At 43.1% G+C, this 13,017-nt stretch overlaps 1 protein-coding gene across 1 annotated transcript; it reads right to left on the minus strand.

Annotated features, from left to right (window-relative positions):
- Positions 1-67: 67 nt before the first annotated feature.
- Positions 68-8,087, minus strand: SIVA1 (SIVA1 apoptosis inducing factor). Its single transcript, XM_063290409.1, has 4 exons — positions 7,768-8,087; positions 2,255-2,458; positions 1,099-1,255; positions 68-598 (listed from the first exon to the last, which is right to left on the minus strand). Exons 1-4 carry the CDS (start codon positions 7,883-7,885, stop codon positions 541-543), a joined length of 537 nt encoding a protein of 178 aa, XP_063146479.1. The 5' UTR covers positions 7,886-8,087; the 3' UTR covers positions 68-540.
- Positions 8,088-13,017: the final 4,930 nt, after the last annotated feature.

A 13,017-nucleotide genomic window follows, 5' to 3' on the forward strand; every position in this document is an offset into this window, starting at 1 on the left:
TGATAGTGAGTCTTTTTCACAGGGAAGAATTAAAATATAATCTTGAGAGCCAGTTTTTTTTAAAAAAAAGATGAATTAGCAGATTACAGGTAAACCAAGAACTATTAGCAATTAGAAACCAAATCTATAAATAGTCTTACTTTATTAGATACTGCAAAAACAATATATTCAAGTATGTTCAAGTAAGCACAACCTGCTTACTCACTAAGACATTTGTTCACTCTCCAACCCCTAATCCCCTGCAGATGCAACAAATATACTCTACTGGATCTCCAAGCTCTACAAAGCAAATCTGAGGGTTTGTGTGTGGATACTAAGAATCCGTTCCATATCCTCTACAAGGGATATAAGATTCACATTTTATCAAGCCACACAAAAATCAGGACTTATCAAATATAAAATATTTATTACATTAAACTACGGTTACAGAAATATACAATATTTAGAAAAAGGCACTCCAATATCTCAAACAACCCAATTATTTAAAAGCAATAATTTCTTTACAGCATCTAGTGATAACCAGTCTCTAAAAACAGCTGTTTATTCTTTGTACACTGAGCAGCCACTGCAAAAGATTTGATCTCCAATATCTTCTGATCTAAAAAAAAAAAAAAGATAAAAGTGAGTTCAATGTATCTTTCTGATTAGTAAGTTCTAAGAGAACACTAATTTCTTTTGTGGTTCTTCCACATGCAACAATGCTTTGTGACAAATTAAGCTGTGAGAAATAAAAATGTAAGAACTGCCTTACTAAATTCAAGTAAGATCCAACTACGCAATCCTGGCATAAAGGATTGATTTAGCTCTAGTAATTAATTCAGCCATGACTAACAGTCTCCAGTGTTACTGAATTCAAGTAATAAATCAGTGTGCAAAATATTCCCTTCTGTCAAGAATCAACAATGAATTTAATTTCTGGGTATCAGTTCTTAAAATTGTTAATGGTAAAACTGTCTGCAGCCTCAGTTTATCTCCCACCACCTTTAGTAACCTCTCCATCCAATTTATGTCATGTTGTAACTACAGACCCCTCCAGAATATACTATAACAGTTCAATACAACCAAAGGAAATTAAGGTTCATTTGGATAGGTACTTACTCTATAACTGAGCATAAGGAACAAACAATGGTACGGCAACAGCTGCAGAGTTTGCTGCAGTTCTGGCATATGTATTGATCACACTGTGTGCAAACGTCTTTGATGTCAACTGTTCTTATACAGGAGGAACAGGCCTTTGACACTCCTACTGGAAAAGCTGTGTACAAACAAACAGATTGTTAGATTAGATTTCAGCATGTTTGCCATAAACAAACATCTTCTTTATAAAATAAATAATCTTCAAGATTGCTTTGTACAAAATCAGATTATTTGAACTATCTAGTACAAAATCATCTATATTGATCAAAATAGATTATCCAGTATTTTAGATAAGGTAGCTGTTAATGCCACTGGAAAGTACCAGGAACTGAGCCTGGGACTTTTTATATGCAAACCAGGTTGTACTATTTTTCATACACTTCTACAGTTTCATTATACCTGATAAGATCCTTTAAATGCATTTTCAGGCTTTGTCTTGCATTCACCCAATGAATACAACATTGCATTTAACTTTTACACGATATATTCAAAAATCTATTTGCAGCAATACAATATCCTATATACATGCAAAACTTCATGTACTGGGAACAAGTCTTGCTGCAATTTGTCTTCTCTTTAAAGGAAAGGTAGCTAGATGTATCCACAAGCACAGGAGAGTCTATTTTTTCAAACACACTTCATTAGAAACCAACTAATTAAAAACCTCACTGCAAGAATTTGTTCTTTGTCATTACACATTACAGATATTGCTACCCTGAGTATAAAGACACATTCAATTCAGCACAACTTGGTAATATATTCTTCTAGTACAAACTATTGGTCTTGGAGTGTGCTTGGAAAATACAACAGATTAGCAGTTGTGAGAGGAAGAAATAAATTGTGCATGGCAACTGAAAAAGAAATTCACAGGCCGGGTGGCTATCTTTAGAGTTTCTGTAGCTGTATCATTTCTGCACTGCATAAATGAGATGACTTTTAAGGCCCTTTCCAACTCTATGATTTTATATTCCAAAAAAACATGTTGCAAAAAAGTTAATGCCACAGAGCACACAATGTAATTCTAGACAACTGGAAAAAAAACCATAATAATACCACATTCTTAAGAATGGAAAACTAATAGTACATAGGCACTTGGCAGCTAACCAACCACGCTTACCCATTTCGCTTGCACAGGGCTGTCGAAGTTTTCCATCCTGTCCAATTAACATTTGTCCATTACATCTGTGCCAAGAACAAATTTCTGATCTGTCTATAAGTGGTTCCGGATACTGTGCAATTAGATATGTTCTCATTGCACTTCCATTGCAGGCATTGTTCATGTATGTTTGAGCACCTTTGAAGAGCAGTTGTTTGGTTTTCTCTGTGATATGAACAAGAGCAAAGATGAGAATGTTATGAATGATATTCTGAGATAACTGTACATCTCCAGAATGACACTACTGTGCATCATCCAATTTAGGTCTATTGCCTCTCAGCTGCAAAACCTCAGACAACCCCTAGGTGGCAGCAAAGATTATTTCAGTTACTCTTTGCTGCCTTCTGGTGGCTGTCTGGATTTTTGCAGCCCAAATACTGTATGTTACCCCCACACACACACCTAACCAAGAAAGAAAATTGTTAACAACTTCCAAAAGTTTCTCCTTCCCGCAAGGAAGTTCTAGTTTTTTTAAAAAAATTATTTATCCAATTTGTCCCTTCCCATCTCCTCCCATCAAGGGACTCTGGGCAGTTTACAGTAATCAATTAAAACAATAATAATACAAGGAATAAAATATACAATATAAAATTACAGCAATTAATAATATAAAGAGTAAATATAAAGAGTAAAAAATAAGAAGTCCAAGTGGCAAAAGACTCTAAAACAGTCCAAGTGTGGGAGGAGTGGTCTATAGCAGCCATCCCCATGTAGATCTATTCCCCTCTCCGCCCCAAGCGAGGTGGCAGAACCAGGTCTTCAGACTCCTCCGAAAGGCCAGGAGCAATGGGACCAATCTCACCTCCAGGGGCAGCATGTTCCACAGGGTGGGCGCCACTGCAGAGAAGGCCCACTTCCTGGACCCCACCAAATGAAGTTGTCTTAGAGATGGGGTCCACAGCATGCCCTCTCTGCACGATCGGGTGGGACGGGCTGATGTAATGGGGAGGAGGCGGTCCCTCAGGTAACCTGGCCCCATGCCATGTAGGGCTTTAAAGGTGATAACCAACACCTTAAATTGGACCCAGAAGCAGACTGGTACCCAATGCAGCTTGCGCAGCAGCGGTGTTACATGTGCCCTTCTAGGGGCACCAAAAACAGCTCATGCGGCTGCATTCTGGAGCAGCTGAAGCTTCCGGATACTTTTCAAGGGTAGCCTCATGTAGAGTGCATTGCAATAGTCTATATGAGAGATAATAAGGGTATGAGTGACTGTTCAAAGGGCCTCCCGATCCAGGAAAGGGTGTAACTGGTGCACAGCACGTAACTGTGCAAAGGCTCTCCTGGCCATGGCTGCCACCTGCTCTTCAAGCAGGAGCCATGAGTCCTGGAGGACCCCCAGATTACACACTGGGTCTGTCTGGGGCAGTGCAACCCCATCCAGAACCAGAGATGATAATGTCCCAGATACGGAAGAACCATTAACCCACAGCCACTCCGTCTTACCAGGGTTCAGTTGAAGCCTGTTGTTCCCCATCCTGACCCCCACAGCCCCCAGACACCGTGAGAGGGCAGTCACAGCATCACTTACCTCACCCGGGATGGAGATGTACAATCGAGTATCATCAGCCTACTGATGATACCTCACCCTGTGGTGATGGATGATCTCACCCAGCGGTTTCACATAGATGTTGAAAAGGAGCGGAGAGAGTACTGAACCCTGCGGCACCCCACAAAGAAGGGGCCGAGGATTGGATCTCTCACTCCCTATCACCACCGACTGGGACTGGCCCTGGAGGAAGGAGGTGAACCAGTGTAAGACTACGCCACCCACCCGCAACTCCCTGAGCCAACCCAAAAGGATACCATGGTCAATGGTATCGAAAGCCGCTGAGAGATCAAGGAGAGCGAGGATGGATGCACTGCCTCCATCCCGCTCCCGCCAGAGATCATCCATAAGTGTGACCAATACAGTTTCTGTCCCATATCCTGGCCTGAAACCTGACTGGAAGGGATCCAGTTAATCTGTTTCCTCCAGGACCCTCTGGAGCTGCAAAGCCACCACTTTCTCAACCACCTTCCCCAAAAAGGGAAGGTGGGAGACTGGACGAAAATTGTCCAGAACAGTAGGGTCCAGCGATGGCTTCTTGAGGAGGGGGTGCACTAACGCCTCTTTAAAGGTAGCCGGGAACACCCCCTCTCCCAAGGATGTATTAACTATCGCCTGGACCCAACCACATGTCACCTCCTGGGCTGCTTTTACCAGCCAGGAGGGGCATGGGTCTAGATGACACGTGGTGGCATTTACTGTCCATAGGATCCTGTCCACTTCCTCAGGTCCAACAGGATCAAACTGGTCCCAGATAATTGAGTAAGCCCATTCCCCTGGTATCTCTCCAGACCAAGCCTCATGCCTGGAGTCTAACTTGGAGTGGATCCGAGAGATTTTGTCCTGCAGATGCTCAGCAAATCCTCTGCACAGCTCTGTAGGTGTGTCACTGAGCCCACCCTCCCCAAAAGGGATCAAGTGATCTTAAACAGGGCCGTTGGGCAGCATTTTGTGGACGCAATAGGAGCGGAGAAGTATTGACGCTTTGCCGCTTTTATCGCCACAAGGTAGGCCTTAATAGTGGCTCTAACCTGTGTTCGGTCGAATTCAGTCTTTGTCTTCCTCCAGCGGCGCTCTAGGTGTCTCTTAATCCTCTTCAAAACCCTCACCTCCTCTGTAAACCATGGGGAGTGTCGGGTTTGATGGGACAAGAGAGGCCACACAGGCACGATCCTGTCCAAGGCCCCAGCCGCCTCCCTATTCCAGGCTGCAGCTAGGGCCTCCGCTGGACCGTGCAGCAGATCACTGGGTATAACCCCCAGTTCCCTCTGAAACCCTACTGGGTCCATCAGTCGCCGGGGGTGGACCAATCGAATGGGTCCTGCCTCCCTGCGGAGGGGGGTGGCATAAGAGAATCTCAGGGCCACCAGGGTGTGATCTGACCATGACAAAGGGGACAGCTGTAACTCCCCCCTCAGATCACATTGCGACTGCTCCAACAAGAAAACCAAGTCCGGGGTGAGGCCACTGTCTTGAGTCGGGTCCCAAATTATCTGGGACAGGCCCATGGCTGCCATGGTAGTCATGAACTCCCGAGCTGTCTCCGAGGCATGCCTCAGGGATGGCAGGTTGAAGTCTCCCAGAACCATGAGCCTGGGGAACTCCACCGCCAGCTCTGAGACGGCCTTGAGCAGCTCAGGCAGGTAGGTTGCCACGCAGCAGGGAGGCTGGTACAGTAGCAATACTCCCAACTGTTCTCGGGAACCCAACTTGAAAAACAGGGTCTCACAACTGGCCACTTGCGGAACAGCGCCCCTGAAGGCCACAAGAGACTCTTGGATGACAACAGCCACCCCTCCTCCCCTGTCCTGGGATTTCGGCTGGTGCCATACCATAAACCCAGCCAGGCACATTTCCAAAAGGGGCACCCCCCCTTCAGGGCCCAGCCAGGTCTCGGTAATACATGCCAGGTCTGCCCCCTCCTCAGTGATCAAGTCGCATATGGGGGGGCTTGTTATTAACTGACCTGGCATTAAAAAGCAACAGCCGGGAACCAGGGCCCCTATGGATCTGCCCACCAGGACCTGGGTCTGAGCACAGAGGGCCAGAACATGCCACTGGTAACAAACACTAGGGGCGACTTCCCTGAAGATTGCCCGCCCTCCAGCTCCCACCATAACATCCCCTACCCATCACCACTTCAATGTGCCCCGCCCTATAGCCCCCAGTGACTTATAGACAAATCAAGAACGTATGACCTACCTAATACCAAGTCATATTGGTTCACTAAGTTCAGAATTATGTATGCTGATTAAATTCTAAATACCTCAGTTCAAGCTGGTTTGATATATTATTAGCTATCACAGTACCACAGTGGCAGTAGTTAAACAGGAAACATCTCATGTGCAACATCACACACAAGACTTATCTTCTGCATTTTCTACTACCTATAAAACTCTTCATTATGAGAGCAACTAGGTAATTTTTCATCTACTGCTTATTACAGGACAAGGTAGTAGAGAAGATGACCTTACAGGACAGCACGTACATACACAACTCATCTTTGTTTCTGAGCAGTTACATACATTTATTGAAATTAGCGTAGCTATCAGTTATGACTGCATTTAGTGTATGTACTCATGAGTGACCAAAACATAAAAGAGTTAAGTCTCCTGCATGCCATACAGTCTGAAATCTGCAACTGATCTTTGCCAACACTGACATCTAACATGTTTTAAGTAAATTATGAACAATTTCAGAATCTGTTTTAGGAAAAAAGAACTCTATACCAAAAGTAGATATATCTATATAGACAGATAGAGCTGTGTACGGAGAAGGGAAACTATTCATTTTTTTTTCACGTGTTCCACTGCAAAGATGGGTGTTAGTTCCCAAAATGAAATGCTATGCTATTCTTGTACACTTGTTTTTCCCCAGAGGGTGGTGGTGGTATTAAATCCATGAAGTCAAGAGACTGGGAAACCTGCCTGCTGTGAGCCAACTACACGCATTTATATGGTTTTTTTTAGTTAGCTTAAGAGCTGAGGGAGATCCAGTTTGGTGTAGTGGTTGAGGCATCAGGCTAGAAACCAGGAGACCATGAGTTTTAGTCCCACCTTAGGCACAATTGGAAATCGCGTAACTGAGCGCACTCTGCTTTCGGGGGAACAAACTCAAGTTCTGAAATCAAGGGTGCTTGGGGGAAGCAAGGGTGACCTCGGGCCAGTCACTCACTCTCAGCCCTGGGAAGGAGGAAATGGCAAACCACTTCTGAAAAACCTTGCCAAGAAAACTGCAGGGACTTGTCCAGGCAGTCTCCGAGAATTGGACGGGATTGAACAAATTAAAAAAAAATACGCTAAGTATACACAGATGCTGAACAGAGCGAAATACAATGGAGACTCAACTATTTAAGTCTTTTAAGCCAACAAGAATATAAAATAGCCTTGAAGATGAAGCACGAAACACTGGAGACGGTAACTACACGCAAACTGGAAATCGCGTAACTGAGCGCACTCTGCTTTCGGGGGAACAAACTCAAGTTCTGAAATCAAGGGTGCTTGGGGGAGGCAAGAAAACAAAAGACACGGGCTCCTTTGACAAATTAAAAATGACTCCCATCTTTCTATCAAACGGCTTGTGTCTCCGTCGCCTTCGAATGCGACGCACATCGGCCAAAAGAGCACCTCTGAGAATACACAGAGCGCTTTTCTTCTCACACGCCAGTTCAGCGGCCGGAAACTCGGCACCTCCGTGTTAACAGGAAACGGGAGAGGGGAGAGGTTCGCTTTCTTCCTCCGAACAGCCGCCGTTCCAGAGGCCGGGAGGGAGACAGGCGCGTTCCGCTCACTCCGGAGCAGAAAGGCCCCGCAGGGGCGAAGGGGAAACGCGCCCTCAGCAACGGAAGGAAACTCCGGTTCTCGCGAGGACAAGCCCCCTCGAGCGGTTTCTCTGGCCGCCCCTCCCCCTCCGCCGGATCCCTCACCGAAGATCTCGCGCCGGTACCGCTCGCCCATGACGCCCTGGCTCAGCTCCCTCAGCCGCACGCGCGTCTTCAGCTGCACGGGGGAGGAGTCCGCGAACGGGCAGGAGCGCTTCGGCATCCCTTTCCCACTACGCTAGCCCGTGCAACGAGCGGCCCAGGCGCGCGTAGCTCCGGGTTGGCGGAACTGTTATCACCAACGTTTAAGCTAGTCGTGCCCTCCTGCGCGGGAAAAGGACCTCGAAGCGTAAACAAGCCTCCGGAGGAAGCCGCTGCTCAGCCCGCCTGCTTGCTCACCCGCCTTTACGTCATCGGACCCTCGGCCAGTCAGGAAGCGAGGTGAGGACCGGGGAAGAGAGGTCGCTGGGAGTCTGCTGGCGGGCATTCGCATTGGCGGAGAGAGACGTAACGGCGGCGGGGTGGATGGGCTCGGTGGCGAAAGGGTCCGCGGGCGAGGATTAAAGCGTTCAGGCGACAGCGTGTAGATCGCTTTTAAGTCATTGGGGTCTACGTCATTCCATGATCACCAAATATAGTAAATTCTACTATGTATTCTCACACGAAGTGTTGTGTATACGTGGCGGTATTCGCGGTATAGCTGTTCTTGAATAAACCTGGTTTAGGATCCGAGTGTTGGAGTCAGACCCCATTAAAACCACAAATGATATGGGCATTTACTAGGTTTACTCGACCACAGCCTTATGCAAACTTCACTGAGGAGGACATTTTTTTGAAAGCGGTGGGATTCATCTACTATGAAATGGATATCGCGTTGCACAATAAAATTATTTTTCATGGTGATAGGTTTTTCCCAGTCTCAAATTCGGGAGGAGGAAGGAGGTGAACTGAAGCCCAGGGTTAAGAATGAAATGTGGCTTTAAGGACAAATGTGAACAATTCCTGCTCTATATCTGTCCCACAGGCTTTGAAGAATGGGCATCTCGGCTGCAGTTTGTACCAAGCCTGGGCAATGCAAAAATCCAACATACTGTTTGTTGTGCATATTAATGATTTTTTATCTAAAAGTTACACAACTATACCACAAATGCCGCCATGCATACACAACACTTCGTGTGAGAACACAGTAGAATTTACTATATTTGGTGATCATGGAAGATTTTGGCCATATCTAATATTTTTTAAAATGTTATTACAGTATCATCATCATCATCATCTACATTTACAAACGTAAATCCCTATGGATTCTCAGCAGTATACAGACAAGATACCTATAATTTAAAAACTAAGAAATAATATACAGTAAAAAGTAAACAGATGAAAAGCTGGTCCAGATTGATGCAGCATTTGTACTTATGGATGTACCTCAGTATGCACATGTAACACTGCTACTGTGAGAACTGTATTGGTTACCATTGGGCTTCCAAGTGCAATTCAAGGTACTGGAAGTCACCTGCAAAACCCTGTATGACAAAGGGCCAGGATATTAGTGGGCCATCTATCTCGTATTATCTCTGCCTGCCTAACAAGATCTGACAGGTTGGCATGCTCTAGGTCCTGTCTATCAGTGTCATTTTATGGGACCTAGGAAGCATGTCTTATCTGTCACTGTGCTTGCTCTGTGGAACAGCACCCCCCCTCCCACCCTTCCAGCTCTGGATGGCTCAGACCCTGCTGGCTTTTTTAACACAACCAGATGTTGTGTGGGCCACTACTATGTGATATATAGGTTACTGTCCTGGTGCTGTTTCTTTGCTGATTTTTATGTATTCTGATGTTATTAACTGTTGGCTGCCCGGAGAATGAGTGAACCGATTAATAAATGTAACGTGACTGCAGCACTCTTGAAAACAAACAGATAAGCTACAGGTTTAACACAAATTCTGCTGGGAGAGAATTTGAAATCAGATAGAATATATAAGTACATAGAATACATAAATTGACCATGCATGTTCTTATAGACAATTCCAATAAGAATCTGTTGGTTACTTGAAGGTAAATTTTGGCTTACGTTGCTTTCAAATTGAGCCCAATTCCTGCTGATTTCAGACCAGATTGACTAAATATTACCACCTAACCAAAATCAGAGGGAAAGCAGGGAGCAACCGGCAATAACACATTTCCTTTGGTGGTGCTTCCTGTTCATGTTACTCTTCGTTTCCAGCATAAGATTAGTATATGCTTTGCATCTATATGCTGCTGAATTTTATTCTCATATAGTCTCTTACATACTTGTGTGCCTTTTAGTGATACACTTAAAAGAAGGCTAAATTAAATCATTAACTTTTCAAGTCAGCTACCCCAAGCACTGTATCAAATTTAACATTATTTTGCATACAAAAATGGGGTCTTGTATTAGTATCACAGTATCTTATTACTGGAAGAACAAAGATGACGGAGTTATGTCTGAGTGCTATGAAGAATTTGGCAAGTGCAGGGAAAACGCTAATAGAAGGGTGATCTGGACTAAACAGTATGTAAAGTGACGCTTTAGAGATGAGACTAAGGTTGTAATTTCTGAACTTTTAGATGTGTTATAAAAACAAGGAACCTTTTCAGATTCGTGTAAAATCTGGCATTACCACTTCTGTATTAATGCCAGAAGTGATTTTCAGTTTCCTAGGATTCAGAACAAAGAGACAAAATCTTACTTTTTCATAAGGTTTTATTGAGCAAATAAAAGAGCTATAGGATAAATACAGCTCCATTTACAATATACAAAATAGACAAGAGAACAGTTTTAGTGCATTTGTTGAGCATAGGGTTTACACTTGCTGTATCAAGAATTGTGCGGCAGAGCGCATCATAAAAACCTTAGGCCCAAAACCTGACCTATTCTTGCTTGATGTACAATTAAGACATTTTCAGTGTCTTACCATGCTGTTCCCCACACTGAGGCATAATACATTTTAGATAAGAACTGCATTTAATCAGTGTACTAAAGTTGTACTAAATTACTACAGTCAAATTTCACATGAAACTTCAGTATAGTAGGAAACAGTCAAAATACAATATATATTCCTCATGAAGAATGAACTATAACATAATTCCTTATTAAATATTTAATCTAATTCAGTGCTATTTTATGGGAACAAAGATTTCCATTAAAATATGCCAAAGTTAATAGTCTCTATGGATATCAGTTTAAACAAGTGCAAACTAAGAGGCCTAAAGAAGATCCACTGAACTGAATGGGAGCTACCAAAGGGTTTTTGGACAGCTCCCATTCATATAGGTGGAAACTGTGTGGAAATATTTGCCAATGGTTTGTGGCTGCTAAAGAATTTAAACTGCCTGCGTGCAGGACAGTAAGGGATTATAGCTGGCTTTGCATGCAACAGATACTCACCTGAGAGAAAATACACAGTTGGGCAGTGAAAAAATGTCAAGCTGAGCAAAAAGTTAGCAAAGACATTTCAGCTACAAAGCTAGACTTTCTGAAGTGGTACAGAGAGCCAGTCATTAAATGTAGTGAGCAAGTAACTGTTAATGTATTATGGATCTGTAATGTAGGGAAAAGGCCACTTTGGTAAACTTTGGTCAGATCATATGTGCAGAGATATGGTAGGTTGAGGGAAAAGTCTTGAATAATTTCTGACAGGACTAAAACCTGTCTGAAATGCAAACCGATTAACGGTGTTCTTTCTAGAGCTGCAGCAATAAAAATCATTTTTAAAAAGCCATTTACAAAAAATTAATCTCATTGAGTCAGCACTGCCTATGCAAGAGAATGTATTTTCAGAAGATAAGACAAAGCATACAGGATTCTTGTTAAACAACGCATAGGATATTTTAGGGCATGATATTGCAGCAAACACCAAGAATTCTGTGGCACCCTAAAGAGCAGTATGTTTCTTGGGCCAGAAGGATGGGTCACTTTCTCTGTATGAGGTAGGTAAGCAAGTATTATATATCATGCCAGTGTTGGGAAAAGTGAGGCAGAGGTATTGACCAAGCATAGGCATCAAATACAAGTCATGATGACATAATGCATGTCATAACATCACTATGCAAATTATGCTAGTTATATAATGTGTATCATTGTACTATGACATTATGACCTCACTTTCCCCTTCCTCCCAGTGGATGCCCATCTGGCCATGAGAAAGAGGTATACAAAACTGTTACTGACCTGCAGGGGCCTTCCAGTCCCTCATCCACACCCACATCCACACCCACACTGGGAACCTTGTTGGTTAAAATAAGCATACCTTTGCATGAGTAGAAGAACTTCTCTAGATCTTGATCATTAATTTTAAAGCATTGGTCTTAATCTAACACACCCAAGCACACTGCTTTTTGGTGGGCTTAAACTGTAATCATTAAGTAAAATTAAGCACAACAGTTAAAGTCAAGGAGAGTATTGTGCTTCGCAGAAAGTATAACACTATGAGAAGAATTAGATACCCAAATGAAGTGTCCTGTGGCCAACTCCCCTTCCCCCCAAATCCTCAGGAGAAACCAAATGAATGCAACAAATTTTGGATATTATCTCCAAAATATTGTTAAGCTAATGATAAACCTCTTAGCTTCAATCAGAGAAGGACTACCAAACATATCTTCATTTTTAAGTATCCATTTTCATCCATTAATGTGGCTGCAAATGGATCAAACAACCCTATGACATCTGTTAATATTATCTCCATATTACAACTAGGAGAGGGGGATTGAAGCTGAAGAAGAAGCAGTTGTTTAAGTCATCTAGTACATTAACAGAAAATGTGAAGTTCAGACTTAGGTTTTTCTGAGCCTATCTTCATAAAGTTTGAGATCCAAAACAAAAAAAAACAAAATAAAGGTTTTAGTAGTCTTTACAAGCATGTTACCTCTGCTTGAAATACATTGCTCCTGATCCCACTTGAGCATGTTCATACAGAGCTTCCACGTGTACAAAAAAATGTTAGTGAAAGCTTTTCAGACAGCAAAAATATAGGTAGTCCTCATTTAGTGACTGCCTCATACAGTGACTGTTCACAGTTACAACGGTGATGAAAAAGTAATTTTGCAACCAATCGTCCTATTTACATCCTTTGCAGGTCTGTAAAGCGAAGGAAATTGAAGTAAGATTGTAAGCACAGTCATGGTTTCACTTAATGACCGAGTTGCCGGTCCCAATTGTGGTCGTTTAAGGAGAACTACCTGTATGTCTAGCTATTATCAATATTCTGAAGAGGAGAGCTAAATCGCCACAGAGTTATGTATATATCTATATACATAAATGTTCCCATAAAGCCATCTTTTGGAAACAAAATAAAATTTCAGCAGAGCCCCCACATACTGCACAGGTTTTTTTTG

Source organism: Candoia aspera, chromosome 1 (genome assembly GCF_035149785.1).
Source record: "Candoia aspera isolate rCanAsp1 chromosome 1, rCanAsp1.hap2, whole genome shotgun sequence".
NCBI lineage: Eukaryota > Metazoa > Chordata > Lepidosauria > Squamata > Boidae > Candoia > Candoia aspera.

What these genes read in the sequence shown, in the direction of transcription:
- SIVA1 (XM_063290409.1), bottom strand. Translation starts at nt 7,885, where the DNA reads ATGCCGAAGCGCTCCTGCCCGTTCGCGGACTCCTCCCCCGTGCAGCTG. An exon ending in GTACCGGCGCGAGATCTTCG is followed by an intron (nt 2,459 to 7,767) that starts GTGAGGGATCCG and finishes TTCATATCACAG; the next exon opens with AGAAAACCAAACAACTGCTC. An exon ending in GCCCTGTGCAAGCGAAATGG is followed by an intron (nt 1,256 to 2,254) that starts GTAAGCGTGGTT and finishes GTTTGTACACAG; the next exon opens with CTTTTCCAGTAGGAGTGTCA.